Here is a 16,232-nt window from a genome sequence, read left to right as displayed (position 1 = left end):
GACAGGAAATACGGTAATTCATCCAGGCAGTGCAGAAACAAAGAGAGAAATATGGTAACGCGCACCTACATTCCCAAGTTCATTCTTTAAGCACGCACAAGTTAAATATCTAATGGGCGTGGGGACCTAGTGATAGGTGAATAAAACGTGCCCTTTTCCCGGACTTTATTAATGAGCTCGAAGGAGGAAACAGAGGAAGGTTTTAAAATAGATCTATTCTCACCTCTTCGTCCTCCCAATTCCTGAAATGGCTCATTGAGTGAAACATCAAAGGAGAAAATTTGACCCCGAAAGGATTTGTTTCCTTTTTTTTTTAATGAGATTAACCAAACTGACATAAAAAGGCAGATTTGTGAAACCGGCCCCGAACTTTCCAGTTACTGGTAAGTTGTAAACATCATTTAATTGGGTAGGAACTGTTTTGTTCACTGGTACCTACCATCGTTCCTGGTTCGAAGTAGGCGCTCAAGAGTTGTGGAGTGAATAAATGCAGTGGATAGTTTCTGCTCAATCTAGTATTACTTTTTTTTTTTTTTAAGTGCATGCGGAATAGAAATGTTAGCAACTCATTGTAAACCCGGGCCCGCAGTCTGTTTAATTGAAACGTACGCGGTTGAGTCTCTGCCTGGAAGTTTGCCAGTCAAAGGCAGCCGCATCCCGCGGCACGAGCACACAACGGAACTGAGTTTCCTTCCATATCCCCGCAGCTTCTTTACTCAGCGAGTCAGGTTAACGAGAGGGTTAACTGATATTGCATTTTTTAAAAGGCGGAAAGGAAAAAGAAGCCCTTCAGTAAACAAAAGTGCGCGCCTTCACAAAAGCTGGTTGCCCCGGAGCGAAGGATCCACAAACTGAACTCCGTACCCCCAATTTTCCCTCACCCCACCGCCACACAACAGAGTTAAAACAGATCATCAAAAGCCGCTCTACGTGCCCCCAATTGACCCCTCCGCCGAGCGGTAGGGGTGATGTCATCACAGCGCGACGACAGGAAGTAAGCTCCGGGGCTGCTGAGCCGAGCGGGGTTCAGCGCTCCCGCGTCTGACAGCGCCGCGGTCTACTCTCCGCCTCTCGCGGAGATGGACAATGCCTGCGAGTCGCCCACGGACAAAGGTGGAGAGACAGGGGAGTCAAATGAGACACCCGCCGCTCCCTTGGGTCCCGGGAACGCCAACACGGACGGAATACCCGAGGAAGCTGACGGGGACGGAGATGGGGAATTGAAAGAAACCCCGGTGGAAGAAGGCGAGGTAGGGAGGTGTGTTGTTTAGGCGGGAGGAGTACACCGAGACTAGGTTACTGGGTGCTCGCCAGGCTTCTTGGTTGGTCCCTCCTAAGCTACAAGAGCTCAAATTCACAACACTGTCTAGATCGTCAGTCATGGGAAAAAAGCCTAGTGCTGGTTACATTCCAGAGGCCCACGCACAGAGTTAATATTTTTAATCCCTACTCTTAGGAATTAAACTACTTCTAAGGGAATTTTAAACAGTCTTTGGTGAAGAAATTAGGGCCCGATGTCACATCGAGACTTAGTGCAAGAGCCAGTACTAGGACCCAGGATTACCGGCTATTGGCCTAGTATCTTTTTCACCAAAATATGAGTCCTCTTGTTAGCTGCCATAGAGTCGGCCAGACTCATAGCAACACCATGCACAACAGATCGAAATACTGCCCGGTTCTGCACCATCCCCATGATGGGTTGTATTGGACCATTGGGTTGTATAGGGTTTTCATTGGTTGATATTCTAAAGTAGACGCCAGGCCTTAAATCTGTCTTACTCTGGAAGCTCCACTGAAACCTGTTCAGCATCATAGCTACAGGCAGGCCTCCACTGAGGGAGTGGCAGTGCATGAGGTCCACTGGCCGGGAATCCAACCTGGGTCTGCCGCATGGGAGAGTTCTACCACTGGGCCACCAGTGCGCCCATGGGCACTCTTAGATGTTGGTTAAGCATAACTTTTGTCTTTATAGATGACAGAACCGATAAGATCCCATTAAAAGGAGACTTTGAAGAGAGACATTCTTACTCTCTTGGGACATTTAACTGCTACCAAGTACAGTGACCTGTGTGCAAATGTCAAAGAGTCTATAGAGCATAAAAACGTCAGACCCATCGGTTATGCCACCCCCAGAGCTCAGAGTGTTGCCTAGCTGAGGATCTGCCAAGTGACCAGAATCTCAGCATTCTCTGTGTTTCATTTCTAGAGATAGAATCTTGGGGTCTTAGAGCTAGAAAGGACTTAAGAGATCGTGGAATCCACATTAGATTAGATGGAAATAGCCTTTCGGAGCACAAAGTTGCCTCCAAATATACAAAGTAAGTTTTAGAAAAAAAGATGTGACAAAAACTATTTTAAGAAAGAGCCTTTAAAAGATGTCTCAAGGACAGAAAGGATTTAAATAATAATTAGCTTGGTCCAATGGAGAGCTCTACCATCTGTCTGTTTGTTGTACTGTAGTGGCTTATGTGTTGCTGTGATGCTGGAAGCTATGCCATCGGTATTTGAAATACCAGCAGGGTCACCCATGGTGGACAAGTTTCAATGGAGCTTTCAGACTAAGACAGACTAGGATGAAAGGCCTGGCAATCTACTTCTGAAAATTATCCAGTGAAAACCCTATGGATCACAACAGAATATTGTGCGACATAGCACTGGAAGATGAACCCCCTAGGTTGGAAGGCGCTAAACAATAGCTGTAACAATGGGATAAAACATGCCAGTGATCACAAAGATGGCACAGGACTGGGTAACATTTCAATATGTTCTACATAGGGTCGCCCAGGAATCCAAGCTGACTAGATGGCAACTAATAACACCACCTAGCAATAGAGAACTCACTACAAATAGAACTTTGCAGCCAACAGAGAATATAGGTTCTTTTTTGATACTTCTGAAACACTTTTAAAAATTGATCATGTACTAGGCCACAAAGAGAAACGTAAATTCATAAATGTAGAAATCATAATAGGCCACGTTCTGTTAGTACAGTGCAATTGTTATTCTTGTTAGTTGCCCTAGAGTCGGTTCCAACTTAAGGCAGTAAATCCTGAAATTAACAATAAACTAATCACTGGGTCATTTTAAATAGTCCTTAAAGAAATTAACAAAAAGAACAGTCTGTATCAAACACTATGGAATTTGACCAAAGTCTAACTTGGAGAAAAATTCACAGCCTTAAATATTTTTGTTAGTGAGTGAACAATATCGAAAATAAGCACCCAACTCAAGAAATCAGAAAAAAAAAAAAGCAAAATAAACCAGAAGAATGTAGGAACAAAGAGTTAATTAGGATAAAAGTAAACATTAGCGAATTAGCCCTTGAAAAACGTTAAGAAATCATAAAGTTAAGACCTGATTATTTGAAATGTAAACGTACAACATTACAAAATAAGAAAGGGGCTATAAGCACTGATATGGAGATCCTTAAAGTTAGGAGAAAATTTAATGTTCAAGTTTAGGCCAAACAAATTTGAAAACCTAAACCCAAACCTGCCGTCGAGTTGATTCCGACTCATAGAAAATCTAAGAAAAATGAATGATTTGCTAGGAAAATATAAATCACCAAAATTGAAGCACAAAGAGGTTAGAATTTTTATATAAATCATTAACTAGAGAAGAAATTTGAAAAGCATGTCTATCTTCACTCCCACCCACCCTCCATTCCCATATTCCTGTATGAGTTTAAATGTGAATTCCTCTTTAAGGGAAACAGGATAAATCTCATTCGTGAGTTTTGTTGTACCCTTAGATTCTGTGTTGACTTCAAGAGGATAAAGTTTGTGTGTGTGTGTATATATATATATTTTTTTTAATTAAACAGAATTTTATTGAACAACTAGCATGAGTAAAAGTCTGTTAAATGTTTATGGGGGAGATTTATAAATAGGAGACTATCTTCAATAGTTTTCATTCTAGCAAAGGGAAATAAAAGGTTGCTTGATACAGTAGAAAAGTTAGTTAGGAAGCAAGGGAGCTACATGTGGGAACAACTCACTTTAGAATTCCAAATTAAAAGAAACAGTGTTGTTTTGATGAGAAGGGGCCTCCTTTTTAATGTTCTTTCCATTATGAAATGATCAATAGTAAAGAGATCTCTAGATCTAAAGGCAGAAGAACTGACTAGATGGAGAGGACTTTGCTGGCATCTCCTCTTAAAGAACGAGGTCAGGAGAGTGGACCTGGGGAAGAGTGGTTTTTGTGATCCTTGGTATTTCATTACTGTCATAAGCAAATACTGAAGCTATGATCCTAGCTAAGCTGGAAAACTGAATTATTTAGCCGGTTTTCTTTTTTCCACAGTTGGGCTGTAAACTTCCTTTAGTAAAGCAAGACTGTACCTTATAGTTACTGATATGGCCAGTGTCTAGAACCAAAAAACTGTTCAATCAGTGGATTTGTTGTGTTGTTGTAATAAGGATGAGATCTTCTTACCTTGCCCCAACCTGAAAAGTAGGCCAAATATATAATAGAGTTTCTTTCATCTTCTTAGCTCAAGAGTCAGGACATCTCAGATTTAACAGCAGTTGAAAGGGAAGACTCGTTACTTACTCCTGCAGCCAAAAAACTGAAAATAGATACCAAAGAAAAGAAAGAGAAGAAGCAGAAAGTAGATGAAGATGAGATTCAGAAGATGCAGTAAGTCACTTTCTGATCTTTCCCATTTTTCAAGGCTCTAACTTGACTGCACACAATTAATACATTTTTATTGGCTTTTGAAATTGTTTTCTTTTTAAAACTTAAAAGAAAATAAAGCAATTAATACGTTATATGACATTGTAGAAAACGTAAGTAGAAAGAAAAATATTTCACTTTACCACCAGGAGATAAACAGTATTAATATATTGACCTATATTCTCTAAGATATTTTCTATGCATACATAACCTATAAATAAAACAGTTTTTTCAAAAATGTTAAATGCTGTTTTACAACCTAGCTTCTTTTCATATTTTATATGATGAACACTTTCCATGTCAGTAATTATACATCTGGGCCGTAATTTTCTTCAAAATGGAAATAGCTTTATTATGTTTTCTGATTCTAAAAGTAGTGTGAGCTCATTGCAACAAATACAACAAATTAGAAAAAATAATTACCCATAATCCTACCACCCAGACTTTACCCTGGGTGTATATTTGGGTATAATATTTGGTTATATGACTTCTCAGATTTTTTTCAGTGTTTGATACCTTAGTGTTGTTAGTGGTGGTTCCAACTCATAGCAACCCTATTACAATAGAACACAGCACTGCCCAGTCTTGCACCACAACTCATGATCATTGTAATGCTTGAGCCTGTTGTTGCAGCCACTATGTCCATCCATCTCGTTGAGGGTCTTCCTCTTTTTCGTTGATTCTCTACTTACCAAGCATGATGTCCTTTTCCAGGGACTGGTCCCTCTGTGATAACGTGTCCAAAGTATATGAGACAAAGTCTCTCCATCCTCATTTCTAAGGAACATTCTGGCTGTACTTCTTCTAAGACAAATTTTGTTCATTCTTTTGGCAGTCCATGGTATATTCAACATCTTCTCCAATGCCATAACTCAAAGGTGTCAGTTTTTCTTCAGTCTTCCTTATTCACTGTCTAGCTTTCACATGCATATGAGCAGATTGAAAACACTGTGGCTTGGGTCAGGTGCATCTCAGTCCTTAAAGTGACATCCTTGCTCTTCAACACTTTAAAGAGGTCTTTTGCAGCAGATTTGCCCAATGCAGCACGTTGTCTGATCTCTTGACTGCTGCTTCAATGGGTGGTGTTTGTGGATCCAAGTAAAATGAAAGCCCTGGCAACTTTAATCTTTTCTCTGTTTATCATGATGTTGCTTATTGGTCCAGTTGTGAGGATTCGTTTTCTCTATGTTGAGGTATAATCTAAAGACTATAGTCTTTGATCTTCATCAGTAAGTGCTTCGAGTCCTCTTCACTTTCCGCAAGCAAGGTTGTGTCGTCTGTATAACGCACACAGGTTGTTAATGAGTCTTCCTCCAATCCTGATGCCCTGTATTTCAGACAGTCCAGGTTCTCAGATTATTTGCTCAGCATACAGATTTAATAAGTATGGTGAAAGGATACTACCCCGACACACACCTTTCCTGACTTTAAACTATGCAGTATCTCCTTGTTCTGCCTCTTTATCTGTGTTCAGATTCTTCATAAGCACAATTAAGTGTTCTGGAATGTTATCCATAATTTGTTATGATCCACACAGTCGAATGCATTGGCATAGTCACTAAAACGCAGGTAAACATCCTTCTGACATTCTCTGCTTTCAGCCAGGATCCATCTAACGTCAGCAGTGGTATCCCAGGTTCCATGTCCTGTTCTGAATCTGGCTTGAATTTCTGGCAGTTACCTGCCTATCGCTTTTGAATGATCTTCAGCAAAATTTTGCTTGTGTGTAATATTAATGATATTCTTTGATAATTTCCACATTTGGTTGGATCACCTTTCTTAAGAATAGGCATAAATATGGATCTTTTCCGGTCAGTTGGCCAGGTCACTGTTCTCCAGATTTCTTGGCATAGACAAGTGATCACTTCCAACACTGCATCCATTTGTTGAAACATCTCAATTGGTATTCCGTCAATTCCTGGAGCCTTGTTTTTCGCCAGTGCCTTCGGTGTATCTTGGACCTCTTCCTTCAGGTTCTTGATCATATGCTACCTCCTGAAATGGTTGAACGTTGACCAATTCTTTTTGGTACAGTGACTGTGTATTCCTTTTATCTTCTTTTGATGCTTCCTGCATCGTTTAATATTTTCCCCATAGAATCCTTCAATATTGCAACTTGAGGCTTGAATTTTTTCTTCAGTTCTTTCAGCTTGAGAAGTGCCGAGCATGTTCTTCTCTTTCGGTTTTCCATCTCCAGCTATTTGCATATACCATTATAATATTTTACTTTGTCTTCTTGAACTGCCCTTTGAAATCTTCTGTTTTACCCTTTTGCTTCATCGTCTCTTAAGTTCAGTTTAGCTTTACGTTCAAGTTTCAGAGTCATTCTGACATCCATTTTGGTCTTTCTTTCCTGTCTTTTTAATGACCTCCTGCTTTCTTCATGTATGATGTCCTTGATGTCATTCCACAACTCATTTGGTCTTTGGTCATTAGTGTTTAGTGTGTCAAATCTGGTCTTGAGATGGTCTCTAAATTCAGGTGGGATATATTCAAGTTCATATTTTGGCTCTCATGGACTTGTTCTAATTTCCTTTAGCTTCAACTTGCATATGAGCAATTGATGGTCTGTTCCACAGTTGGCCCCTGGCCTTGTTCTGACTGATGATACTGAGCTTTTCTATTATCTCTTTCCACAGATGTAGTCCATTTGATTCCTTTGTATTCCATCCGGGAAGGTCCACGTGTATAGTTGCCGTTTATGCTGTTGAAAAAGGTATTTGCAATGAATAGGCTGTTGGTCTTGAAAAATTCTATCATGCGATCACCAAGGCTATATTTTCCAATTACTGATCCTTCTTTTTTGTTCCCAACTTTCACGTTCCAATTACAAGTAATTATCAAATGCATCTTGATTGCGTGTTCCATCAATTTCATACTGCAGAAGTTGGTAAAAATCTTCAGTTTCTTCTTCTTTGGCCTTTGTGGCTGGTGCCTAAATTTGAACGATAGTCATATTAACTGGTCTTCCTTGTAGGCATGTGGATATTATCCTATCACTGACAGTGTTGTACTTCAGGATAGATCTTGAAGTGTTCTCTTTGACGATGAATGCAATGCCATTCCTCTTCAATTTGTCATTCCCAGCATAGTAGACCATATGATTGTCCGATTCAGAATGGCCAATACCAGTCCATTTCAACTCACTAATGCCTGAGATATCAACGTGTATGTATTCCATTTCATTTTTGATGATTTCCAGTTTTCCTAGATTCGTACTTCATACGAAGTATGTAGCTATACATATATTTTCATGGTAATAAATATGTGTATTAATCATTTTTAATGGCTGTATTATATTCTGTTATGTGGATGAACCATAATTGAACCAATCCCTATGGCTGTTCTTTTATTTTGTTTTTCCTTTGACAATATTATGATGAATATCTTTGAGCACATCTTTGCTTACTTGTTGGGTACTTCTACAATAAGCTCCTAGAAGTATAATTGCTAGTTCAAACACTATGAACCTTTTCAAAGGCCTTCATACATATACCCAAATTCCTCTTCAAAAGGTTGTTCCAGTTCATACTGTACCAGCATTTATGAGTTTGTGTCCCCACACTCTAATAGCACTCTTTTTAATATTTATCTGATTTATGCTAAATGTTATTATGTTTTAGTTTGTAATTTTGATTTCTTTAGTTAATAGTGAAGGTTAATTTTATCCCTCTGTATTTATTGAGTGTTTGCATTTGTATAAATTTCTCCTTGATGTCCTTTGTTCATTTTTAAAAATTGGCATAGCCATCTTTTTATTGATTCGGAAAAAATCATTATATATTAAGAGTACTAACCCTTTTCCATATACTTGGCAAATATTTTCCTCCTAAAACTTTCAATGTTGAAAGTTACTTGCTTGAATATAAATGTATATATTAAATTTTTACCATCAATCTGAAATGCAATTAGGGAGAGGGCCTAATGCTGAAAATAGTCAATATAGTATGATTCAGTGAGTGACCCAGCATTGATACTTAAATTTTTGTTCTTAATAAAGTAATTAAGAAGTTGTGTTTTACTTTTTCTCAAGTTCCTTAAGAAGAGAAATGGTGTTTTATCTTTATTCCTCATAAGGACCAAGGATAATGCCATTGATCCCTTGAGAATTCGTTTTTTTAATTGTCTGAGACTTGCTTTTATTCACATAACAATATGTCTCGAGCATTTGTTTCTATAACTTAATTACCTGAATGTTTCTCTAGAATCCTGGTTTCTTCTTTTTCTGAGGAGCAGCTGAACCGTTATGAAATGTATCGTCGGTCAGCTTTCCCCAAGGCAGCCATTAAAAGGGTAAGTAAGGATGGACCACCTTCATTTCCATAATTTATTAGAACTGAACTAGGCTCAAAAGCTATGTCCCCTGCATTTTGAAATGAGATGTTAGACACGTTGATGGATCATTTAGGTGGGGAAATAAAAATAATTATCGATTATGTGACCAACTGTAGTTTTGTATTCTAGGGATAGGGTCTCAGTGTACAGAAGAGGTCATAACACATCTGCATCCTTGTTTTAATAGTCTCGGTTTTAGCACCTAACCTTTAATAAACCTTTTTTCAATGCAAAGCTCTTTTATGGGTAGTATTTTCCAAAGTCAGTCCTTTACTACTTTAATCACAAAGAGTCTCTGTCCTTCTTTCAAGCTGATCCAGTCCATCACTGGCACCTCCGTATCTCAGAATGTTGTTATTGCTATGTCTGGTATTTCCAAGGTCTTCGTTGGGGAGGTGGTAGAAGAAGGTAAGTAGTGTTGGTTCAAATGCTGGATTGAACTGGTGGTGGTCTCGTTTTCAAGAACGGCTATACTAGTTATTAAAGAACCCTGTAGTAGCTCCAGTTTACAATAGAAGTTGACGAGGTGGGAGCCTTGTATTCAGGAGTGTATAACCATTACTCCTTGCAAGTTTCAATACTCGGGGCCAAGGAAGCATCTAGGAAAGCCCCTTCTCTGATTCTGGTCCTCAGTGTAGGGTGAAGCAGGCTTTGAATTTTTCTCCAGTGGACCTTACTTACTTCTGTTGTCAAAAGTAAAGACACAGGAAAAGCAACCACTGGGTCTAGTTGGTGTGGTATGAGTGGCCCCTGATGTTAGGACCCTGGGCACTGCACCCTCTGATCATTGAGTAAAAAGGCTGGCAGCTGCCCATTAGTCGCTAGTGAAATTTTTAAAGTGAGGGCTTTTAATCTGTTGCTAAAGCTATTATGCTAAAGCTAACATGATACATTTTATAGCATTCTCTTAAGGGAAAATGTCTTATTTCCTTAGCAAGTTTAAGAATGGTTAATAAGAATTACAAGGCCCAAAAGGAGGATATGATTAATAAACTCTTCTGTGATAATGAAAACTTTCTCCTTGCCCTCTGTCTAGCACTGGACGTGTGTGAGAAATGGGGAGAAATGCCACCACTACAACCCAAGCATATGAGGGAGGCTGTTCGGAGGTTAAAGTCGAAGGGGCAAATCCCCAACTCGAAGCACAAAAAAATCATCTTCTTCTAAGCCAAAGCCTAGAAAGGCTTGTTACTGAAAGAAGAGGTACTGGCTCTAGCCTTCCTATCGTATGAGACTTTCCGTACTGGTGCTTCAGTATCTCAGTCCACCAAAGATTTGATGATGATTTTAATGTCTTCCTTAAAACTGATATGTGTCACACCTAGAAGGTGGCACGCAGCCTTGTTTCATACTTGCCTTGACTAAATATTGGGACCTCTGGGCATTTTGAGACATTTAACTGTTTCTTGGCTAGTTGAAAGAAGCTGCATGAGTCTTGAGCATTCTCTGGACAGGGGACTGCTTTCGGAGAGAAAACCCTTCCTAGAGGGCTTTTTGATGGTTTCACATTGAAGCCTGGAATTGCTATGGCCTAAGTTGTTTCTTAAATTTGGTTTTAAATAGATGAAACCGCCAGAAGCTTTTGATTTGTCCTACCCTATCATGAAGGATGCACTGATAACATTAGTGGAATAGTTTGTCCTTGTAAACATTTAAGATTCTCCTGTGGATTTTGGTGAGTGATCATTAAACTGTTTCCCAACTTGACATACGTATATCGTTTTCTGGTTGGGATGGGGAGGCATTCATCATCCTCTTCTGGTGTCCGAGTAAAGCTGGTGTTGACTGACTTTGTGAGAATTGGAGCCCTTCCCATTTTCTACTTGAGTCATTAAGATTTTATCTCATAAAGAGCACCTAAGGCACTGTTTAAAAACAGTATAAAAGTTCATATATTTTGGATTCCTTTAAACAGATATACCACAGCCAATATTGTTTAATGAGTTTAATTTGCTTTTTTTTTCAGGTGGTTCACAGAACCAGTACACTCAAGGTTTGATTAGAAATTACAACATTAAAATTTCCCAATACTGACCAGGATTCCAGTTCATTGATACATTCTTATTGTTTTCCTCAAATAGAGGGGAATGGAGTGACCTTTTATTGACAGTGATTAGCAGTAATAAGGCTACTGTATATAACTGGCAATCCCCCAGAATTCTTTCTTCTCATTCAGCATCACAGGAAGAAGGGTTTTGAAGCTGTTCTCTTTCGAAGCTTTCCTGAGCATGTCTTGGTAGACTCCAGTTCTCTTTAGCACCCAGATTAGGGGAAGCAGCTTGACTCATGACGTTGGGAAAATGCGACTTTAGTATCTGGTATCAAAACACATGGCTTTCCATATGTACATAGCCAATGGAAAGACACTCACAGCAAAGAAATGCTGGAAGACCCAGGCGATATTTTCACCAAAAACATAAACTGACAACAATCAGATATTCTCTCAGCAATAACAGGAGTTTTTTAAATGATTACAGGAACTCTACCTGTTGCAGTTAGAGATACTGGATGAGGCTAAAACTTTATAACACAGGAGGAGGATCACACCCCGAGTCTGGCCACTTAGCACAGCCTTACTGTGAAAAGGCTCTCCAGGAGTGCTCCCTGTGCATGTTTTAAGAGATGGGGGAAAAGAATCCCCATGCAACACTAGCTACTATCCAGATCTACCCAGAGGTGAGTGGGATGAATCCTATTTTAGCAAAAGGTGGGGGTAGCAACTGGTGAAGACCCTAGTCCCTGAAAGGATGGTGCATCACAACAGACTTTCTCAGATAATAATGACTGTGCTAAATCACAAAGCAACAACACAGCTTTTGCAGTTCTCCAATAACCAGACGTCATCCTACTAGTTTGTGGACCAAAGGTTCAGTTGTTTCCATAGCTTTGTGATTTTACTAGAACTGATTTTAGAAGTTTAAGCAAGTATTAAATAAGAAAAACAAAACACCTCAGTATGAAGATGTGGAATGGAAAGTTCCCATCATCACTATGGCAATATTTCAAACTACCTTCTTTCCACTACCCCCAGAACTAGCCTGAAGGGAAACTAATGGAAATAAGTTAAATGGAAGCACTTGTTATGGTGTTGGGGGGCGGGGGGCGGGGTGGTGGTATTTATCCCTAGTATATTCCATACACAGGAACCATTTTTTCAAGACCATGAGAAAGGAGACTTAAGGATTGGGCCATATGGCAAACTGAGTCAGACAGCATGCAGAGTAAAAGGCAGCCATCACATGAACAGAACGTACACCTTTTGTCTTAAGTCAGAGAAACTAGGTTAATTATTCCAGTGAGTTGGAAAGAGAACTCAGTAAGATGGATAACCATCCCTACAGCCCAGCTAAAGAGAGGATTTGCTCTCTAGTCCATATGCACTAAAACACATATCCCCAGTACATCCATGTAAACAGGAAATCTGGACAATCACAGATAATACATAGTCGTAAATACTTCACAGCTGAAATGGTAAGGTGCAGTGGCTGAAGTCTTTGAGGGACAGTGGTGCTATCACTTCAGACATTTGCTTGAGGTATTATTTCCTGTTCAGTCTTGCAGCTGAGATGGAAATCCAAGCAGTCCAAAGGGGCTGATGCTTATTTTTTCCTTCCATTATTTTTACATTTACCCTGAGGACTACCAACCAGTTCACGTTTCCTCGTTATGAAAAAGTCTTTCCCCAATCAACAGGAATATGAAGTTATACAAGATGATTTTTACCAAAATCCCATGCGATAATGACCCCCGGCACATTTCCTGAGGGAAGATTTCAAGACACGATGGCCAAAGCTGCCAATTAAGGGAAGTCATAGTGTAAGATTCCAGTTGTCACATGAACAAGAGCTCCCGACTCCTTCGGAGGGCCCAGAAATCTGACTGAGCTCTGGCCATTAAAGGGTTAGCCTTACTGCTTGCTGGATTTGTTTACCCTGCCTCCTACCAAGCACAAGCTTAAGGTAAGGGTACACCATACATACCTGTCAGACATTTTCTTTGCATGGAGGGATGCCAGAGGGATAATGGTGGGAGGGCAAGGGAAGAGACTCAAAATGTGATTTTAAACCAATTCAGGTGAACCTTAAGTTGAATAATTCTATTTCCTGTCTACTGGATCCATTCAGTTTAGTATTTTGCCTTTGAAGAAGCACTAAGGGGGAGTTTGTGGAGGTATGCAGTTACCCTCTCAGTTGTGTTAACACCAAATAGCTCTAATTTTCTACAGTCCCTCTTGGGAGGCTACTGTACAGGGATTCTTCTTAAACCTTCTGTGCCAATGTATAGTTTCTGCTGGCACCACTTCTTGGACAAAAAGCTTTTTAAGTTTCTGATTTGCTATGAGAAGTGCTTTCTTTTACCTAAGGCTCAAGGTACAACCCTAGAGCTAGCATTTCAGGACCTGGTGGACATGTCTTTGCTCTTACCTGGATATTTGATCCAACACTCCCTCAGCTTTCATCTTTCCAGAATGGAGTCCCCATTTTAAAAGATGTCTCCTCGTGTGGAAATACCTCCACCCCTGATAATATTTGCTCTTAAACCTTCCTGTTTCCACCGTGTTTTATAAGTAAGATCATTAGAAATGTACAGACAACTAGATGATGACATAACCAGGGTTTTGTCTGAGGTGGTGTTTTCAGCATTGTCTCCAGGAGCCCCTCCTGATGATGCCTAGAGAGCAGTGGGGCTTTGGGCCACAGCAGCACATTGACCCCTGCTCCCTCTCCAGCAATGCCTAGCTTTCCTGAGTTTTAACAGAGCTCGTTACCTTAGCACTTGATGATTCTTCCATAAATACGTTACCTTATACTTGCCTACCCTGAACCTCATCCATCACTTTTCTGAGAGTTCTGTGACCCTCCTGCAGTTTTTTTTTTTTTTTTTGGCGGGGGGGGCAGATGGAGTAGGGCTTGTTTTGTTTTTTAAATCTCTTCTGGTTTGACCTTTCACTGCCTCAAAGTAGTGACATTTGATTTTATTATAAAGTCCTGCTTTCAAGTCATTTATAAAAGTCTTAAATAAGGTTGAACAAACATCAACCTTTAGGAAACTTCTATAGCATTCTTTCCATAAAGATGTTCCTTTATTCGTAAACCTCTAAATTGTTTTCTAAGCATGACAAATTAATCCCACCATCATATAACAACTCATGTTTTAAAAACAGTCTCAGTAAAGAACCTTGAGAAAGGTTCTTTAAAAGTCTGAATAAATTAAATCTGGTTTCTTCTTGAATTCATGTTTCTTTTTATCCTAAAAAAATAGAGTATATAAATTAGGTATGATTTCCCACAAAAGAACCGTTTTAGTTTTCCTTCAGTACGTCATGTATGATTAAGATTTTAGTGACACCACTAACTCACTATTTTACCATCTCACCAAGTCAAGGTGAGTCAGCTGATGAACTTCTGTCCAATCGACACAGCTTGAAGTGTATCACAGAGCAGTAAGGATAAAGGTAGTGCTGGGGAAGCATTAGATAGGAAAGAAAGCGGAGGGAAGCAGCTCTTTTATAGGGCTGGAGCAAAACCTAACTAGGCTGAAGGGTTGTTTTGTTTTTTATACTGAAGTCAAAATTACGTAATTAAGAAAAGCCACGGTGATGGGGGGGCGTGGTTTGAGAGGCAACAGATTGAGATGTTTATGTTAATTAATGTTTAAAACACATTTTCAGTCCCCAAACTACCAAGTGCTGAGGAGAGGGCTGGTAGAAAGTCACAGTATTGGGAAAGCAGATGTGCCAGGGACCCCGGGGAGACAGAGGAGATAACCTCTGAGACATGGCTATGAAGGAGGGGTGAGACTTCGGTGGACTGAGAGGCTCAGAATCAAGCCCCCTACTGATCCCTACCACATCATGCCTTCAATTTAGCCTAGCTCTGAGTGAGTACATTTTTCTTGATTTAAATTTCAAATATATTGTTATAGAGGGAGAAGATGGTACTAGCATTGCGCCCTCTAAATGATGCTTTCTACTCCAGCATCACAATGATGAAAGTGTAACAGAAAGAAAGCTTAACCTTGACAAATCTGATAGTAATATCAGCCAAGATGATAATGAGCTTGGTTTCCTTTCCCAAAAAAAGCAGAGTATATATCCCCCTTATTCTTGTCCCTCTCCTGGCCCCCACCTTGCTAGACTATTTCTTACTCTACTACCGTGACCAAAGCTCAGGCCAAGGCCTATTCAGGTCCACTACAAGAAGCTCTGCTACATATAATCTTTGGTGGCTCTGTTGGTGACTGAGGAGGTGGGTACTTTTCCTTGATCACACAGGTTGTGGAAGAAGCAAATGTCTCTGCCTTGAAATCAGGAGGTGAAATGGCCCTACAGTGCCCGCAAGATTCCACCTAGTGTGCAGAAGGCTTTATATGTGTGAGAGATGACATCTGAGTCACGCCAAAGCTGCCCCCAGTTTCCTGGGACGTGGTCACGCTTTGCCCTGTCCTCCATCTGTGTTAGAATAGCTAGTAGAAAGTACACCCCCAAGGAGTGAGTCTGGCACCCCACAGCCTCTCCAGCATCCTTAGGCAGACTTATTCCACACTGAACGGAGCCTTCTGTCCTAGGTGGTGCTATTGCTGGTGATCTCTCTCCTTGGCACAAACGGCTGAGCCGCTGCTGTCAGAGCTCAAAGAGGGGGTTATACTTCCTAATCTCCTGAAGAAGTTTTTCTTTATCCTGGTTGGCATTAGCCAATGCTTGTTTGGTTTCTTTAAGTTCCTTTTGTAGGGTAGGCAGTTCTTTCACCTGAGGAACAATAAGTAGTTCACAGTTAATGAGCAGAATAGGGTAACACCATGTTGCAACAACAGCCAGTAAGGGAGACAGGAAGGAAGAATCCAAACAGAAAAATCTACGAGTTAGGTCAATGACCCAGAGAACCCAACAGGTGGAATATGTGATCAGCAACCACTCAACTCTAGCTCTTGACTTGCGGCCTCTATTCATCATTTCTAGAAGCTGCTGCCAGGTGACAGGAGCCCAAACCACCCAGAAACAGCACAGCAACATTTTCAGCCCCTGGGGTTTTACCAGCTTCCAAGATTATAGCCCCTAAGCACTTATGGAAAAGGTACTCTTGAGTTTTGTCCTCACCTGCTGTCCAAAAGCCTCCCCTGTGGGCACCAGAAACACCTGTTCTTTTGGGGGCTGCCTCTTCTCACTTTTAAGTACTTCTGTTGATGGTCTGTCCTGAGCGGCAGCTAGAAGAAAGGTAAATGTT

The 16,232-nt window shown here is 40.3% G+C and overlaps 2 protein-coding genes across 4 annotated transcripts in view; one reads left to right on the top strand and one right to left on the bottom strand.

The window, feature by feature from the left end:
* The first annotated feature begins 744 nt into the window (after window positions 1-744).
* On the top strand, window positions 745-10,716 carry TAF11 (TATA-box binding protein associated factor 11). 3 transcript variants are annotated; one of them, XM_010600588.3, is made up of 6 exons: window positions 961-1,250; window positions 4,493-4,638; window positions 8,880-8,967; window positions 9,321-9,417; window positions 10,046-10,212; window positions 10,573-10,678. In XM_010600588.3, exons 1-5 carry the CDS (start codon window positions 1,080-1,082, stop codon window positions 10,174-10,176), a joined length of 633 nt encoding a protein of 210 aa, XP_010598890.1. In that variant the 5' UTR covers window positions 961-1,079; the 3' UTR covers window positions 10,177-10,212; window positions 10,573-10,678. The 3 variants fall into 3 exon arrangements, with proteins under 3 accessions (XP_064140937.1, XP_010598890.1, XP_003421074.1); XM_003421026.4 differs by having other exon boundaries at window positions 966-1,250; window positions 10,046-10,716; XM_064284867.1 differs by lacking the exons at window positions 9,321-9,417; window positions 10,573-10,678 and having other exon boundaries at window positions 745-1,250; window positions 10,046-10,102.
* A 4,915-nt stretch (window positions 10,717-15,631) lies between these two features.
* BLTP3A (bridge-like lipid transfer protein family member 3A) overlaps window positions 15,632-16,232 on the bottom strand; it is a 91,609-nt gene continuing 91,008 nt past the window's right edge. The window contains exons 20-21 of the mRNA XM_064284845.1: window positions 16,106-16,212; window positions 15,632-15,757 (exon numbers count right to left, since the gene is read on the bottom strand). Of these exons, the coding sequence (XP_064140915.1) occupies window positions 15,632-15,757; window positions 16,106-16,212 (233 nt within the window). The remainder of the gene's footprint in view (window positions 15,758-16,105; window positions 16,213-16,232) is intronic.

This window comes from Loxodonta africana, chromosome 1 (assembly GCF_030014295.1).
Source record: "Loxodonta africana isolate mLoxAfr1 chromosome 1, mLoxAfr1.hap2, whole genome shotgun sequence".
Lineage (NCBI taxonomy): Eukaryota > Metazoa > Chordata > Mammalia > Proboscidea > Elephantidae > Loxodonta > Loxodonta africana.
This window is presented reverse-complemented; position numbering and strand designations above follow the sequence as displayed.

What these genes read in the sequence shown, in the direction of transcription:
- TAF11 (XM_003421026.4), top strand. Translation starts at nt 1,080, where the DNA reads ATGGACAATGCCTGCGAGTCGCCCACGGACAAAGGTGGAGAGACAGGG. An exon ending in GATGAGATTCAGAAGATGCA is followed by an intron (nt 4,639 to 8,879) that starts GTAAGTCACTTT and finishes ATGTTTCTCTAG; the next exon opens with AATCCTGGTTTCTTCTTTTT. An exon ending in TGGGGAGGTGGTAGAAGAAG is followed by an intron (nt 9,418 to 10,045) that starts GTAAGTAGTGTT and finishes CCCTCTGTCTAG; the next exon opens with CACTGGACGTGTGTGAGAAA.